The sequence below is a fragment of the Erinaceus europaeus genome, chromosome 7 (assembly GCF_950295315.1).
Source record: "Erinaceus europaeus chromosome 7, mEriEur2.1, whole genome shotgun sequence".
NCBI classification, from domain to species: Eukaryota; Metazoa; Chordata; class Mammalia; order Eulipotyphla; family Erinaceidae; genus Erinaceus; species Erinaceus europaeus.
This window is the reverse complement of record NC_080168.1, coordinates 5,575,368-5,593,964: the sequence shown is the minus strand read 5'-3', so window position 1 is coordinate 5,593,964 and position 18,597 is coordinate 5,575,368. Positions and strand designations below refer to the sequence as shown.

The 18,597-nt window shown below is 42.7% G+C and overlaps 1 protein-coding gene across 2 annotated transcripts in view; it reads right to left on the bottom strand.

The window, feature by feature from the left end:
• ACSL3 (acyl-CoA synthetase long chain family member 3) overlaps window positions 1–18,597 on the bottom strand; it is a 72,239-nt gene that overhangs the window by 10,014 nt on the left and 43,628 nt on the right. For both annotated transcript variants that reach the window (XM_060193674.1, XM_060193675.1), the window contains 9 exons: window positions 12,565–12,742; window positions 11,185–11,294; window positions 10,130–10,268; window positions 6,832–6,982; window positions 4,816–4,939; window positions 4,497–4,568; window positions 2,501–2,640; window positions 1,633–1,805; window positions 793–867 (listed from right to left, as the gene is read on the bottom strand). In XM_060193674.1, the coding sequence (XP_060049657.1) occupies window positions 793–867; window positions 1,633–1,805; window positions 2,501–2,640; window positions 4,497–4,568; window positions 4,816–4,939; window positions 6,832–6,982; window positions 10,130–10,268; window positions 11,185–11,294; window positions 12,565–12,742 (1,162 nt within the window). The remainder of the gene's footprint in view (window positions 1–792; window positions 868–1,632; window positions 1,806–2,500; window positions 2,641–4,496; window positions 4,569–4,815; window positions 4,940–6,831; window positions 6,983–10,129; window positions 10,269–11,184; window positions 11,295–12,564; window positions 12,743–18,597) is intronic.

Below are 18,597 nucleotides of genomic sequence, written 5' to 3'. Positions count from 1 at the left end.
CATGCGGTGCTGGCAATCAAACCGGGAGCCCTCAGACAACATAAGGCTGTTGTTCTACTAGTTAAGCTAATCCCCAACTGCCTGATATATTTTTAGTTGATTTATATGGCAAAAGCCAACATTTTCTTTTATTAAATTATGGTTAAATTTTCTTCTGTTAATTCTGGGTAGAAGTCTTCAAGAAAAGACAAAAAAAATTATGTTTTACAAAAGAACAAGCATTACAGCTTTCCTTACAGAATATAACAAAGTCATAATCATCATTCCTAATGTAGGGACATTATTTAATTCATTACTCTTGCCCAGATTCATACCTATAATAAAGAAAATTAAAATGATTGTAATTCTTTCAAATCATCTTTGAAGCAAACAAAATGAATACATTCATATAGGTATAAATAAAATACTTTTTTTCTTATTTTATTTTTGAGAGTGATGGGAAGGGGGGGAGAGGGAGAGAGGGAGAGGGGGGAGGGGAGAGGGGGAGAGGGGGAGAGGGAGAGAGGGAGAGAGGGAGAGAGGGAGAGAGGGAGAGAGAAACACCAGAGTTACTGGCCAGCTCTGGCTTATGGTGGTGCAGGGGATTGAACCTGGGACTTCGGAGCCTCAGGCATGAGTCTCTTTGCATAACCATTATGCTATCTACCCCAGCCCAATAAAATACTTCTATTATCAAAGACAAAATAAACACTTGTTGGTGATTTACTCTTTCAAAATAAGGAAATGATGCATAATTCTCATTTTAAAGCCTAACATGATGTGAAATGATGCTTAATTCGAATCGGTCATTACCTTCCTCCCAGTTCTTTAATTTGATTTCACAGCAAACTAATGGTGCTCCCACTCTGCCGGTGTTATAGTCCCACACTAAAATGCAAATGGACAAAAAGTATTTGTTTATAGTCGTTAAAAGGTTTTTTTTCTAAGTTACCTAACAGTAATTTGTCCCAAACTTCACCTAGTTCCCAGTGAGTCCTTGAAAGCAGAAGTCACACGCTGGTGACACATTCTGCACGGTCCATGGTAATTTTTGTTTAATATGAATTGCTTAAAAATCAAGGTATTTGACACGTAAGTGTGAACTGTCCCCAGGGAGCCCACATTCTCAGCACAGCAGCAGCTGTGGTCTGCCCTGCATGAGGCCTCAGCTCCTCACGCAACCCAACACTTCTCTCCACAACAACCCCATGACTCATTGGAAGCAGAAGCAGCTGCCTGGCTCCGGATCTCACCCAGTCTGAAAGGACAATGGAAGCCATTTCACATCAACTTCACCAGGCTTGGAAAGTCTCTAATACAAATCCAACAGCCTCTCTCACAGATCAGTGTTTCAAAGGGAAGTCTCTGCGCTTTCCCTCCCTTTCATTCCTGCGCTCGCATCAGGCTGGGTATCAGGTGGTCGGCGCGCACGGCTCTGGGAAGAGCCCGTCACTCTCTGCGGCCTCCATTGCGTCTCCTCTTCAAAGACCATTCACATATCAGAAATAAAAGGCTGACACACAGCACTTTCGAGACTGTTTTCCTTACCCCATACACATGCAGAAACAAAGCTCCCACCCATTAAAAAAAAAAAAAGCCAAAAAAGTTACAGGCCAGTCTCAGTTGCACGCTCCATGCTATGGGCAACACTACCTTCTGTGATTGTCCCAGCGCCAGAAGATTCAGTGAGCCCATATCCCTGACCAACAGAGCAGCAGAAACAGATATTCATGAATCGCTGTGTGGTTGCAGAAAGCGGAGCACCTCCACACAACAGAAGCCGGACATTTCCACCTAGCAAGCTTCGAACCTTCCGGAAAACAAATCTAAGAAAAGAGAGACAGAGGCAGGGAGGCAGAGAAGAAGAAGAAACAGTCATGAAGTTGTCAAGTTATTGACACATTTTGAGATTCTGAGATTCAATGACATGTCCAAGGTCACAGAGTCAGGTGACTCTCTGGGGTCTGGGAGATGGCATAAAATGCTATGTAAAAAGCAATTTCACCCCTGAAAATTTGAGGTTGCAGGTCCAATCCCCGGCACCAGCATAAGTCAGAGCTGAGCAATGCTCTTGTATCAAAAAAAAAAAAAAAAAAAAGTAATAATAGTAAAAAGACAGAGATTCTTAGATCCCATTACATGAGTCTTAAAGAAATTCAGCCAAGTAAGAAACATATTAAAAAATTTAATTGCATGGTCTGGGAGGCGGTGCAGTGGATAAAGCACTGGACTCTCAAGTATGAGGTTGTGAGTTCAATCCCCGGCAGCACATATAACAGAGTGACATCTGGTTCTTTCTCTCCTCCTTTCCTCATGAATAAATAAATTCTTAAATTAAAAAAAAAGCACTCATCAATTTACTTTAAAAATTTAATTGCTCATATTTTTATTCTAAATGGGATTTTTTTAACAAGTCCGTTTGACAATGTAAAATGAACTAATTTCTTGTAACTATTTCACTATCGGGCTATTGATATGTAAAGTGATTAAATTATCAAGAAGAGGAACACCCTTCACTTACCTGTCACACAGTGGAGTGCTGTGTCCTCTTGAAATCTGCTCCATTTTGTAGTTATAGGCCAGAATGAACAGATTGCGTTGGAAACTACTCATTTCATTTACTTTATTCATGACGTTTTTATAGATTCGATCCATGATTTCCTGGAAGAGCAAACACAGGTCCATAATGCTATCAGATGCCTTGAGTGTTGAAGTCTTAGCATCAAACTAAAATCTCAGTCGATACTAAGGTACCTTGTGATTTAGGTATGTGTGCTTGTAGCAAAAGGAGGGAAGGGAGAGGGGAAAGACCAGAGCACTGGAGCCTCTGTCACTGTGCAAAGGCTGGGCTCAAACCTGGACCAAGGGCAGGGCGAAGCCACACACTGGCCAAGTGAGTTATTTCACGGGCCCTGAGGCATTTAAACAACAAATTCTACCAGGAGCATTTAAAGCAGAATCACTGTTACATTACAAATGAGATTCTGCTAGAATCAACTTTAATAGTCATATCGAGATACATAGAGTAGTTATAAAAATAAAGCCTTAGAATATGCCATGTGGCTTTGCTTATTATCTTATTCATTCTGAACTAAACACTAAAATCACAAACCAAATTTAAAAAAAACCTGAAATCTTTTTTCCTTAAATTCTCACTTTATATAGTAATCTTTTTTTTTTAATATTGTACCTAGGAATTTTTCTCATGTGCTTTTCATTTTACTTCTTAGACCCATTACTATAAAGTGTACTTTCTAACTATACAAGTATACTTAAAATAGTCTTCTCTTTACAGTCTTAAATTATATGCAAGATCAAGTGAACCACCTATAGAAAATCCAAAACAGGGAGTCAGGTGGTGGCGCAGCGGGTTAAGCGCAGGTGGCACAAAGCGCAAGGACTGGCATAAGGATCCCAGTTCAAGGCCCCGGCTCCCCAGCTGCAGGGGAGTCACTTCACAAGTGGTGAAGCAGGTCTGCAGCTGTCTGTCTTCCCCCCCCATCTTCCCCTCCTCTCTCCACTTCTCTCTGTCTTATCAAACAACAACATCAATAACCACAACAATCTTAAATAACAAGGGCAACAAAAAAAGGGAAAATAAGTAAGAAAATCCAAAACTACATTTGACTTTGGAATAACTACATAATTACGACTGACTGCTTACACTCTGACAATAGATTCAATACTTTCAAACAAAATGAGTGAGCTACAGTAAAAAAAAAAAAAAAAAAAAATACCATTAAGCAGGCAGAAAATTAACCACTTTCCTATTCTGCTCTTTCTATGAGTCAGCTAGGCCCCTCCCCAAGCTCAGCACTACAGTACTAGATAGTCAGACACACCAACTGCTACCATTTTTTTTGGGGGGGGAGGCCCTTAGGCCAGACTTGCCCTGTAGATGCAGGAGGTAATTACAGTTGCTCAGGAGAAGGTGAACACAGATATTCCTTTCTATCTCCTGCTAGGCTCCGCATTGCTACTTATGGCAACCAGTCACCGTGAGAATGATCTGATCAAAAAGCTATTTCAGGAAAGGAGCTGGAAACATCAGATACAACCTGAAGCTACACTTAGTGTTTGAGCAAATTAAGGAACAAGTACAAAAAAGCAAGACTGAATTTCTCCTGCTGTGCTTAAGGCAACATAGATAATCAACACAAAAAAGTTTTGTCAAGAGCACTATTATTTTTCTAAGGGTATTTATTTATTCATTCATTCTCTTGTTGCCTTTGTTGTTTTATTGTTATAGTTATTATTGTTGTTGGATAGGACAGAGAGAAATGGAGAGAGGAGGGGAGGCAGAGAAGGGGAGAGAAAGACACCTGCAGACCTGCGTCACTGCCTGTGATGCTACTCCCCTGCAGGTGGGGAGCCGGGGGCTACAACTGGGATCCTGACACTGGTCCTTGCGCTTTGTGCCACCTGCGCTTAACCTGCTGCGCTAACGCCTGACTCCCAAGCACTATTATTCTATAGGAGACGATATCACTTTAGTACTAACAATGGTAGGTTCTTACCGGAACGGCTGCCATCAACGTTGGTCTCAACATAGAGGTGTCCCCTCTGCTCCCTTTTTTGATTTTTGTGGACTAGAGAGAGAAAGAAGTGATCTATATAAAACGGTTCTTTTAAAAAAATTCAATGGGATACTTAGATTAAAAAACACTATAAATTCAACATTTTAATTTACTTAGAATCTAAAAGTACTCAAAGGCAAGTACTTATTTTTAAATGAATGACTATCATTCTGCCAACCAATTGTCATACTGGTTTTAAAAAAAGGATAAAAAAACCAATCACAATGTTTCAGTACCTCAAATCAGACGTGTGATTTACCTGATCTGCTAAAGTCTGTGGTGAAGAGTAGCCAATGCGGCATCCGTGAGAGAGACAGACAAGCTCAGCACTTAATTCTAAAACATGAGCCAGAGGCAAATATCCAATGTAAACATCGTCCTCTCTGAAAGGAAAAGGAGATTTAAGAAGCAGGTCAGGTGCTGTCTGCGGGGAAATGACTGAAGTGAGAACAGGCTTAAAAAGGCACAGGAAGGGAGTCAGGCTGTAGGGCAGCGGGCTAAGCGCAGGTGGCGCAAAGCACAAGGACCGGCATAGGGATCCCGGTTCGAACCCCGGCTCCCCACCTGCAGGTGAAGCAGGTCTGCAGGTGTCTGTCTTTCTCTCCTCCTGTCTTCCCCTCCTCTCTCCATTTCTCTCTGTCCTATCCAACAACGATGACAACAACAATAATAACTACAACAATAAAACAACAAGGGCAACAAAAGGGAATAAATAAACAAATAAATAAATAAATAAATAATAAAATTTTTAAAAAGGCACAGGGAGGGCCTGAGGGCACTCATTCGGGCACGCACGTGTGCATGTGTGTGTGATTTCTCTCAACATGTCAACAGTCACTACTTAAGAAAACTACAGACACAAAATACTGAAGCAGAAGAGCTTGGGGGAGCATCCAGGGAAACTGACTGTTCACACTGCTGGGCTACACCAAACAGAAGGGTTGAACTGGAAGGCACACCTCTGGCAGGAATTTTATAGAAAAGATTCCTCTTAGGGCCGGGTGGTGGTGCATCTGGTTGAGTGCACATGTTACAGTGCACATGTTACAGTGCGCAAGGGCCTGAGGTTCGAGCCCCCGGCCCCCCACCTGCATGGGGAGAGCTTTATGAGTGGTGAAGCAGGGCTACAGGTGTCTCTCTGTCTGTCTCCCTCTCTTTCTCCCCCATCCTCGCAATTTCTGGCTATCTCTATCCAATAAGCAAATAAGATCATTTAAAAGAAAAAAAAAAAGATTACTCTTTGAGGTTGGTTAAATTACATAAATAACTAATTATATCTTAATATAAAAGAAAAATACATACGTACATATTTCAAAGAACTGCCCCTGCCTCTAAAATAGGAAAGGAAACAAGGAAAGCCTAAAAGGAAACTGCTGGATTTTCCTGGTTTTCCCAAAAGTCATTAAAGACACTTCTCCCCAGCCCAAAATGTGCTTCCACTGAAGCTCACACACATGCGAGTGAGAGAGAGAGAGAGACACGTCGCATGGCCCTGCCCCGGGCCAGTGGTCAGGACAGACTATCTGTGTGTGCCGTCTCTACAGCCCTCCATCAGCCTGCTGCCCTCACTATTCCTGGAGGAGAAACCAGACACTGAGCACAGCAATGCAACAAATGTTGACTGAACACACTTTCTTCATCCACGTTATAACATATTTGGGCACAAAAATGACTAGGGGTATGTATCAACTGACTAAAATAACTAAAGGGACTTAAATCCTTAAGTTTTACACTTTGTAAAAGCTACTCTTCTCTTTCCCTTTTAACAATTGTTGTCATAATAATCATCATAATAATAATGATTATTATTATTTTGGAATGAGGTAGAGAGACAGTGATCTACCACTAAGCTACCACCCAGCCAAAAACTTGAACTTTGGGGAGTTGAGTGGTAGCACAGAGGGTTAAGCACACGTGGTGCAAAGCGCAAGGACCGGAATAAGGATCCTGGTTCCAGCCCCCGACTCCTCACCTGCAGGGGAGTCACTTCACAGGTGGTGAAGCAGGTCTGCAGGTGTCTGTCTTTCTCTCCCCCTCTGTCTTCCCCTCCTCTCTCCATTTCTCTCTGTCCTATCTAACAACAACTTTAACAACAACAACAACAAAAAAAAAAACAAGGATAACAAAAGGGAAAATAAACAAATTTTTTTTTAAAGCTTGAAATTTTAAAGTAAAAAGTAGATGCTAACAATTTCAATCAACTATTTTAAACCTCACAATACCTATTACTTAAGTGATCTTAATGTCATTTGTGAAAACACTTGGACACACGTACCCCAGTCTTGGGATTCTTTCCGCCATCCCAGTGATGCCGGCAATGAGGTTGCTGTGAGAAATCATCACCCCCTTCGGGAGACCCGTGGACCCACTCGTGTACATGATCACCGCGATATCTGAAGGCACTGGCTTGTTCTGAGGGCTGTCTTCTGCAGTGGAAGGAAAAAGACACATACTTTTGAGCAATGTAGTCACAGCACAATCTTTTGTCATAGTTACTTATAAACTCGACAAGTAGGAATTACATTCACAGAGCTCAAGGGAAGAGATCAAGCCACTGTACGTACATAAAGACAGATGGGACAGGAGCTGGGCCAAACCTGGAACTGGAAGATGGTTCTAAGCAGAAAAGAGGCAAATTCAAAGGCTCTGCAGAAGGGCTGCGCTCGGCATGTGTAAGACCAGCTGGGGCTGGGGTTGGGGGAGGCACAGGTGTTCAGTGAGCAGGGCCTCGAGTCCAAGCCCCCAGCCCCACCTGCAGTGGGGAAGCTTCACTAGCAGTGACACAGCACTGTCGCTGTCTCTCCTTCTCCCTGTCTCCACCATCAACTTCTCTCTGCGGCATCAAATATAAACTGGTGGGGGGTGGAGTGAGCAAGAGAAGAGTGGCAGATGAGAGAAATGACAGTCAGCACCGGATCCCGTGAAGCCACAGAAGCCAAGCTGCAGAGCCTCCAGAGTTCACCCCCGAACGGAAAGCACGGCTGTTTGGAAACAGGGAATTCGCATCACCTGTGACAAGGATGCTCCGGCTGCTCCGTGGGTACCAACGAGAAGAGGAAAGGCAACGTGGGGCAAAAGGCTTTCCCACCAATTCGATTAAGAAGTAAGGGCCGTTGTACTAGGTCCCCCTAGAGACTTGCTAAGGAAGAAGTACTGTCTCCTTCACGGCAGTGAAATGAACTTGGCTACACTTAGCATTCGGGATCACAAAGCAGTGTCTCCCATTTGCAGGACCAGAGCATCCGACAGAGGAGGGGGCACCAGATGAAGCCTCCATCTTGGAATGTGGATTTGCGAGTGAGTGGGTGAAATGCCTCAGCATGTTCGCAAATGAACTTTTTTATTCCCTTTTGTTGCCCTAGTTGTTTTATTATTGTAGTCATTGTTGGATAGGACAGAGAGAAATGGAGAGAGGAGGGGAAGACAGAGAGGGGGAGAGAAAGACAGACACCTGCAGACCTGCTTCACCGCCTGTGAAGCGACTCCCCTGCAGGTGGGGAGCGGGGGGCTCGAACTGGGATCCTCACGCCGGTCCCTGCACTTTGCGCCACCTGCGCTTGACCTGCTGTACTACCACCCGACTCCCTACAAATGAACTTTCTTTCCTACCTACCCAGGTATCTTCTAGACAGACAACTGTTTTCATTCAGCGACCTGGCACTGAATCCTTCCTTCAGTCCACTGGATGGCGCTATCCACCGCTACTTCCTGCCGACGGCTCCAAGGTAGTTTTTCTGCTCAGTCTGGCCCTCCGTTTGCAAACCCCCGTGTCATCAGCCGCCACAGGACACCTGAACCAGGTGACTGCTGCCTCCTGCCGTGTCCCTTGGTCTCCATGACGCACAAGTTCTCTTTCTTCCTTGCTCTCTAGAGGACCATCCTCCGTGGGTCCCTGTCCTCACTCACAGCTATGAATGCTCTCAGCTTTTCCATCTCACTGGAAAACAACATGCCATCCCTCAGTTGAGACAATGCTGACCCCTAATTAATCACTACATTTCCAACTTCTTTTTTTTTTTAATTTTATTTATTTATTCCCTTTTGTTGCCCTTGTTGTTTTATTGTTGTAGTTATTATTGTTGTTGTCGTTGTTAGATAGCACAGAGAGAAATGGAGAGAGGAGGGGAAGACAGAGAGAAGGAGAGAAAGACAGACACCTGCAGACCTGCTTCACCGCCTGTGAAGCGACTCCCCTGCAGGTGGGGAGCCGGGGTTCGAACCGGGATCCTTATGCCAGTCCTTGTGTTTTGCGCCACCTGCGCTTAACCCACTGCGCTACAGCCCGACTCCCTACATTTCCAACTTCTATATAAAGGGAGTGCAATCCTAGGATCTTAGTAGCTTTTGTGACACCCTTCTTCAACAGCAGTATTTTCTCTGCTACTTGTCTGAGTCACTTTGCCTGGAGAATAAAATGTCTCCCCTACAAAAGGCAGGGCTGGAGCAGGGAACGTCTAGGCTCAGTCACTCCAGCTACCTGCTAACCCTTATAGACAGTTCCCAAAGGACAAGTTTAATGGCATCACTTAGAAAACTTTAAACCTTCCAAAACTGAACCAGGAAGAACTACAGGACCTAAATGGACTGATCACAGACAAAGAAATAGAAACAGTTATTAAGAGTTTTCTCAACAACAAAAGTCCAGGACCAGATGGCTTTACAAACGAATTCTACAAAACCTTCAGGAAACAGTTAATACCTATAACTTTTAAAGCTCTTCCAAAAGATCAAAGAAACAGGAACACTCCCTTCCACCTTCTATGAGGCCAGTATCACCCTGATACCAAAAGCAGATGGGGCACAACAAAAAAGGAAAACTACAGACCAATATCTCTGATGAACAAAGATGCTAAAATACTTAACAAGATCCTTACCAACCGGATACAGCAGTATATCAAAAAGCTCGTACACAATGGAATGCTATTTAGAACAATACTATTAAGAACAACGAACCCACCTTCTCTGACCCATCTTGGATGGAGCTAGAAGGAATTATGTTAAGTGAGATAAATCAGAAAGACAAAGAGTATGGAATGATCCCATGCATAAACAGAAGTTGAGAACGAAGAACAGAAAGAGAAACTCAAAGCAGGATCTGGCTGAGTTTGGAGTAGGGCACCAAAGTAAAAACCTCTGGGTGGAAGGTGAGGGTAGATGGTCAGCTTCACGACACGCGCACGCACGCACACGCACGCACACACACACCTTTAGTGGTAGGAATGGTGTTAATATACACTCCTTACAGTCTCATAAGTCACTATTTAATATGAGTTTTAAAAAAAGGGGGGAAATTAAAATTAAAAAAAAAGAAAACCTTTAACCATAAACCATAAAAAAAATTAAAAGAAAAAGACCAGGAAAAGGTACATGGGAAACTTTATAAAGGGTAGCTTGATTTCAAACTAATACTATATTCTGAACGTTAGTCAACTGATGTCTCTATTTTTCTTCAAACTGTTTTAAGTGAGACCCAACTTTCCTTCCCAAAGTGCTGGTCTGTTGACCAAGTCTCTGGAACAGTTCTGGAGGGCTGGTCACATGGGCCACACCCAGGAGGTCGGGAAGAGACGTACCCACGGTGGCCTTTGCTCCCAGGGCCTGCACGGCAGCCATGGTGTGCACGATGACGCCCTTGGGGAACTCGGACCAGGTCGGGGGCTTCCCATCCACCGTGATGATGTGCCGCAGGCGTGGGACTAAAGAAACGATACCCTGAAAATACAAGTATTCGTCGTGTTCATTGCAGAGAAGTTCAGTCGAGAGTCCGGAACACAAGAAGGGTGGAGACTGTATTCAGCAAACTCTAAAGTCATCTTTGCCTCAAAACTCTGGGGTGGGGGTGGGGGGCGGCAGGTGCACTGGCAATAAAACTTGCTTCAAATGGAGGGTTTAAGTTACGATTTAGTAGCATCAGCTGTATGGTGTGTGCCCCTGTTCTTTGTAGTGGTCAAGTAAACACTGGCTGTCAAAATTCCCTCCTATTTTAAGAAACTAACAAAATCATATGGAAAGGGGGGAGGGAGAAATTCACTTACAAACTCCTTTTCCTATTGTTTGAGTCTCCCTTTAAGAAGCTGTGAAAATTCACAACTTAATGCTTCAGAAATGAAACAGAGAACAGAGGAGCACAGTACTGACATGGCTGATGTGATCCCTCTCCCTCAATCATGGGCATATTAGCAATTTATAGATCTGCGCACTCCTTGTATCAAATCCACTTGCCTTTCTATAGGAAAAGAATAAAACATGCGGGAGTCGGGGGCGGTGGGTAGCGCAGCGGGTTAAGTGCACGTGGTGCAAAGTGCAAGGACCGATTAGTATCCCAGTTCAAGCCCCCGGCTCCCCCCGCTGCTGGGGAGTCACTTCACAGGCGGTGAAGCAGGTCTGCAGGTGTCTCTCTGTCTCTCTTCCTCTCTACCTCCCCCTTCTCTCTCAATTTTTCTCTGTCTCTATCCAGTAACAATAAATAAATAATTTTAAAAAAGAATAAAACATGCATGATGCCGCACAGTATTTCCACAAGACTGCAAAGACATTAAGGATCTTAAGCATCAGTAACAGGGCTCATGGCACTGAAAAGTCTACAATAACAGAGAATCAACTCTAGAGAAGAAACTGCATTCCTCACCTTCAACTTTGTTTGCAAAAGCTCTTTACTAGTAATGATGTTGGTCACCTCTGTTTCATTTAATCCGTGGACAATTGCCGGACCTCCTAGCGTAGCATACAAAGTCACAACTACGGGGAAAGAAGGCCAAGTTAAGTACTGGAGCACTGCATGAAAGCACTGAGTGCAAATAATATCTTTGAGAGTGTGTGCTCCCAACAGCACATACGGACCTGGAGTTGTTGGACCTGCAGTCACCATCGAGACTGTAGGTTTACAAATCACTTTAACATACTCATTGGCATTATGCCTATATATTCTTTCTTAATCCCATCCGCAACACACAAAAGCCTTTCCGGTATTCTGAAACAAGGGTGTTTGTTTGTTGTACTGTTCCAGCTGCAGGTGCTTCTCTCTAGTATTGCCACACTTTAAGGAATTATTTAAAATGACAATTTTTCAGCTGCTGTAAACTTGGGACCAAATTATATAAAGGGAACACATACTACTAAGTTAATCACTGAAAATCTTATATGTTAAGAAACTAGCATGAATAAGTAGCAGTACTTTATTCTAAAGTAGAAAAACCCTAAAGAAGAAATGTTAAGAAGTGCTAAAATTAAATGTGCACTGAATTTTTCTAGCAATATTTTTTTATTTTTTAAATTATGTTAAGAACTATTCCAGGGCTAGGGAGACAGCATGATGATTATGCAAAGATTCTCATACCTGAGGCACCAAAGGTCTCGTGTGTGTGTGTGTGTGTGTGTGTGTGTGTGTGTGTGTGTGTGTGTGTGTGTGTGTGTGTTGCAAACTTGTGAGAGCCAAAATGTACGGCAGTTTCCTTAAAAATGAAAAGTATTCACAGTAAAGAGACCTAGGAAAATATCTCTTCTTAGTTTAGTCTGATATTCAAGCACAAAGTCCACAGAACTAAGATTCTGGACTACTTCACAAACGACAGTATCAGGATTCAACTTCTGTAATCACAGTACAAAAATCTGAGGTCAGGGCAGTAGCTCTTTTTCAAAAATAATCTATCGCATAATAGAGTGCCCATATTTTGAGGATCACTACGTGTCCATACTGGGAGCATTTTCGAGATCAACCTTTAGACACGGCACAGCAAGATGACACACGGCACAGGGGAACACACTCTTGAGAGGTGGAAGCAGTGGCAGCCAAGTGCAGGGCGAGTTTCCTAGACTCTTAATAGGTACAAGTCCTGTTACTACAATGACTACACAGTATGCTGCCCAACTGGCTCACTTTCAAAACAGAGCAGCAAAGTTCTCCACTGATTTGATGCAAGCAACAATGAGCATCAGAAGTTTACTCTCGTGAGAACCAAACAGCTGTAATTTCCTCCCACTCTTACAGAAAATAAGAAAGCCCACGCACGCTGAAAATTATACATGAAGCACGCCTGCGCAGCGATCAGCCATTCAGCCCTGGTTTCACAGAAGATGGCAATGTTTGTCTTCGGTTTCTGGCCCAACATCTGTAAGCCATTTCCAAAATTAAAAGCTTTAACGAAGACATCTTCATAGGAGAGCCAATTATAGTGTCCAAGAATCACCTGATAAAACAAAAACATGTTTAATAAGCAAAATGAAAGAATTCCAAATTTAACAAGCCAGAAACTTGTGCACACAATTCAACTATTCTTTCCGGTGTAAAAAGATCAAAAATGGTTTCTTTTTTTTCTTTCTTTTCTTTCTTTTGCCTCCAGGGTTATTGCTGGAGCTTGTTGCCTGCACTATGAATCCACTGCTGCTGGAGGCTATTTTTTCTCTTTTGTTGCCCTTGTTGTGTGTCACTGTTGTCGTTGTTGCTGTCTTTGTTGCTGTCTTTGTTGTTCGACAGGACAGAGAGAACTCCAGAGAGGAGGGGAAGATAGAGGGGGGAGAGACAGACAGACACCTGCAGACCTGCTTCACCGCCTGTGAAGCGACCCCTCTGCAGGTGAGGAGCCAGAGGCTCAAACTGGAATCCTTGTGCCAGTCCTTGTGCTTTGCACCACGTACACTTAACCCGCTACGCTACCACCCAGCCCCCCAAAAATGGTTTTCAAATGAAAAATCTTCTTTGAAAATAAGCTATTTCAGAAAATTGTCTATGACAACTTCAGTTCCCTGCCAAACTCTTAGCAATTGGGAATACGGAAGTTGTTTCTTAAAATCTGGGAGAGGGGGTGTGTGTACCTGACAGACCACACATTGACCATGTGCAAGGAACCAGGTTCAAGCCTTCAATCCCAGCTTCCTGAGTGGGGAAGCAGGGCTGCAGGTGTGTCTCATTCTCTCACCCTCTCTATCCCCCCCTTCCCTCTCAATTCCTCGTTGTCTCTATCCAAAATAAATAAGCAAACAATAAAACATCAGCGTGTGGTAGGAACCTGAAGGTCAACTTTCTGTCATATACTAGTTAATAGTTCCTATAAACTACCAATGCCAAAAAAAACTGTTCTCCTCCTGATAAATTCCCAGATAGCAGTTTCAGATGGTACACAACAAGAAATCCAGAGACTGGTCGCGTTCCAGTGGACAGAAATATTTAAAGCTCTTTAACTGGGGCTGTTGTAGTCGACTCCATCAATGTGAGCTAGTTTCCCTTTGTACAGCCAGAGAGGGACTAGATACATGAGTGTTGTCCTCCCACTGGAGCCTGAAATTATCACATTCATTAGGTTTTACAATCCAAAAATTCAGTTGTTATTAAGTCTACATTAGTATACCCTCTTCAAAAGCTACTTTTTTTCTTTGGGGATTTTCTCCAACTTAAATCAGACCTCAACCACATGTAAACAAGAGTAAGGCAGAGGACGACCTAGTGGGGGTTGTACTGTTATGTGAAAAAATGGGAAATGTTACATATGTACAAGCTAGTGTATTTTACTGTCAACTGTGAACCATTAATCTCCCAATAAAGCAATTAAAAAAAAAATTAAAAAGCCCCATTCACTATAAAAATACAACTAGGTTCCAAACGTGGAAGTCATTAATACATGATTCACATACAGTAAAAGCACCTAACCACATTCACTTTTAGACTGTGAGACTGAAGACTGAAAAGCAAAAATAAACAAAGCAAAATTGGAAAAAGAGTAAACACTACCCTCTAGTGTTCTAGTCCATGTGGGACCATCAAATAAATTCCTGGTTTTGAATACAGGGAGTTGAATTTAAAATAATCAGCTGTAGACGGCAGGAAAAATTGCAGGTGGGAGGCGGGAGAGGAGAAGCTGGAGCGGCCAGGGGACCTGACGAAGAAGCAGAAAGATCTGTGAAAAATAAGACTGTCTCTTCCGGTGATGGAGGGGAAAGTTCCGGTCGCAGCGCTGAGACCTCTCAACAAAGCCTACAAAGATCTCCAGGTTTGGATCTGCCTTGGTAGTCAGACGACAAAGAAAGCCTCGGCCATACCCAGCAAACTTGGATCAAGTAAACCTAAAGAAACAGTTCCAGGGGAAAAAAAGAAAGAAAAGAAACAGTTCCAGGGAGCCGGGCGGTAGCGCAGCGGGTTAAGCGCAGGTGGCTCAGAGTGCAAGGACTGGAGTAAGGATCCTGGTTCGAGCCCCCGGACCCCACCTGCAGGGGAGTCGCTTCACAGGCAGTGAAGCAGGTCTGCAGGTATCTTTCTCTCTCCACCCACCCACCCCGTCTTCCCCTCCTTTCTCCATTTCTCTCTGTCCTATCTAACAATAACGACATCAATAGCAACAACAATAATAACAACAATAAAAAACAACAAGGGCAACAAAAGGGAAAGTAAATAAATATTTTAAATAAATAAATAAAAATTTAAAAAAGAAAGAAGGAAAGAAAGAAAGAAAGAAAGGGAGGAGCAGTTCCAACTCTTGCTCCGAAAACCCTTTCAGTAGCAGCAGCTTTTGATGAAGATGAAGGTAGTGAGCCAGAGGAAAGGCCTCCAGAAGCAGAGATGAGGACGGAGAATACTGGAAGGGACCAAACTCCTTCAATAAAGGAAGCCATGGGTTTTCTGACAACCTGAAGCTATGGGAGCATCTTGGAAATGTCCATGACCAAGGCAATTAAATGATGATGTTTTGAAACTGGGGTTGGGGGTGGGTGTGGAGATTAAAGGAACATTTTCCTTTTTAATGGAGCCACTTTTTTTTTTTTTTAAAGATTGAGTGGTACACTAATAAATGAGAGTTTGGAATCAGAGGTAACTTGTGTTTTATATATAGATTTCAAGACATTTTCTAATTTTGCAGTTTCATGTGACTAGGTTCCCAAGGGTTGCAAATTGTAAAAAAAAAAAAAAAAAAAATCAGAAATGTTACCTTTTTAAGAACTGCATATTTCTTTAGACACAACTGTTAGCAAACTGAGGGGGAAGCAACGAGTTATTATTTGTTGAAACTGCAGGCAATTATTTAACTCCCTTATTAGCTAAGCTGTCTGGCTCCCAGGATCAGCCTTATAGAGAAGGGAGTTTGTATTGGGAAGAAAAGGTTAATGATTATTGATTGAAAGCAAACTAGATAAAATTAAAGTTGTGGCTTTTTTTTTTTTTCTAATGGGCTCTTGTTTCAAGTGATCATAGACAAGGTACTGTATTGCTATCATTGGATATAAATGCTTGGCTCTTTAAAACAATTTTTTAAATGTCATGTAAACTGCTGAGTATTTGAAATAGTCCGCTTCTCCTTAATGGGTCTTGTCTACACAAAACAACCCTTTGCTACCAAAGGAAACCAGTATTTTGAATGTGCTTTATTGGTTTCTTACTAGTCAGACAGACCCTGTCAGCATTTCCACCAGAATTTGAAGCAAATCACAAGGAAGATGTTTCTTTTAAAATGCATTTCACCACCAAATATATAAATGTATATAAAATTTAAATATTTGGCTGCCTTTGTTTTTTAAAAGGTATACGTACCAAGGGAAAAAAGGGGGGCAGCGTTGTATAAAGATGGAAAATAAAGAGATACAATTTCTATAACTGTCAAAACATTTCAGTCACTAAACTGTGAAATGCAATTGATCTGATCTAATAACTATAGGATCTTATTTTAGTACAATAATATGGTTTAATTATATACATATTGACCAATGAACGGCCTCTCAAAGCACATCTTAGGTACTGAAAAGAAAATACATCTTCAAACATACTTTATGGAATCTTTAACCACATATTTTGTCAGATCTGTCTATTATATAGTTTGCTCTTGTTTCTTTTAAGTATTTTATATTATATATGTTTTTTCTAAAGTGATAAACACCTCTTTAGAAGCATAGCCACAGGTAAAGAAAAATGCATTATAAGGGTTTTCTTGAAAAACTCCTACAATGTTACATTTGGGGGCAGCTGCAGTTACTGGATTTGGCTGTAACTCACTGAGCTTTTTAAATCAGTAACAACTGCAGAGAAGCAGCCTGTTTGAGTCCCAAGTAAAACTACAGAAATGTATACAGAACTGTAAGTTCTTACTAACTTGATTTAATTTATCAGGATTCATGAATCTAATTTGCTTTAATGTAGGCAACTTTTCCATTGCTGTGTCCATTTTACTGTTTATGTTAATATAATGTACCTCTCCTTACTATTGTTTTCTTGACTCAGATGAACTGTTAGCTTACGGTCAAGATGGGAGAGAGAAATGACTGTGATGAATGTCTTTACTAAATACCAATAAATCTGTCAAACTCGGGAGTCGGGCTGTAGCACAGAGGGTTAAGCGCAAGTGGCGCAAAGCACAAGGATCGGCATAAGGATCCCGGTTCGAGCCCCGGCTCCCCACCTGCAGGGGAGTCGCTTCACAGGCGGTGAAGCAGGTCTGCAGGTGTCTGTCTCTTCTCCTCTCTGTCTTCCCCTCCTCTCTCCATTTCTCTCTGTCCTATCCAACAACGACAACAACAATAATAACTACAACAGTAAAACAACAAGGGCAACAAAAGGGAATAAATAAATAACAAATATTTTTTTAAAAATCTGTCAAACTCAAAAATAATAATAGTAACAATCAGAGTCATAAACTCTCTCAGTTTGCTCTGCACACTCACAAAATTCTCAGCACTCTGTGGGCTCAGAAGACAGAGGACAGTGTGGCTGTCAGATAGCTAAGTCAAGTTTAACCAGATCTGAGAGCTTTATTTAAACCACCCAATTTCCCACACAGGCCGAGATTCCCCAGGCCCTACCTTGTCCACTCATTTTATCTGGCTTGTGCTGGGGAAAGGTTCTAAGCCTATAACCTTGTGCCTAAGATCAGTGCAACCTGAGACTGAGTTCACTGGTTGTTTTCTGTTGTTTTTTTTTCCTACTGTCTCTACTATTAAACACTGCTGGAAGCACCCAGCCTTAATACCTCAGGATCCCAGACCTCACTGCCCAGCAATCCTGTCCTACCTCCTTGGAACATTCATTCCCAACCTGTGAAATAGCTGCTTAAAACCTTCCCGTCTCCTTTCTGCTGTGTTTAAAAACAAAACAAACAAACAAAAAAAAAAAAAAAAGAGTGGCATCTGTAAGCTAAGTGGCAAAGTAAATTAAGTCAGCACCCTCCCCACCCCCATACAGTTAAAGCAGAAAACTTGTCTCATTCCAGAGCTGTGATTATTCCAACTTTCCTCCAAGACCAGAAAATTCCTCAACACTGGTAGAAAATAAAAGGCAGCGAGAGTCAGGATGTAGTGGGGAAGAAAAAAAAAAAGAGAAAGAAACAACCTCGCCTTCAGAGATAGTAAACTCACAGCCTAACCGTACGAACGAGAACAAGTGAGTAACCGCACATCATCCTACGGCCTGAGTGGAAATGCTATGGTCAGCTGTCCTCTACCAGAGCCGCAAGCGCTGCCTGTGAGTTGTATGCCCAAGTTCATGTGCAGCCTTTCTGTGCCACCTCCACTCTCTGTTCTCACAGGGCGCTGCTCTAGACAGAAGTCTCTGCCCACTTGCTCGTCAAGTTTGCCCACCGTGTTCCAAAGGTGGCACACAGTAGGGTCAGAAGTCGTACACTAGAAGCCACAGTACGTATCTGTGTCTCTGTGTGTAGGTACTTACACACGGCCGCTCACGAGCAGGGACACTCCTGGGTAAACCACCTAGCCCCTCCGTGCCAGTCTGGCGCTTAAAGAGAAACTGACCTGAATCAAACTCTTAAAAGCTTCCCGACTCACAACAAATGCTAGTAAATGTCACCAATGATCGTGACCTGGTGACGCAAAGGAGCTGAGGCAGGTCTGTTAAGCAGCTCTGCCGAAATCACTGGGCCAACCAGCCCTGGAGAAAGCCAGGCTTCCATCCTACCACCTGCATCTCGTCTTGGCTCCCCACCCCCCCACTACGCTTCCTACCTTTCCAATGCCTCAGCCCCCTTACACATCAACAAAGGCGGGGACTGTATTTGTGGCAAGGAATTCTTAAAGCCAGGGACTGGGCAGTGGCGCACATAGTATGAAGTGC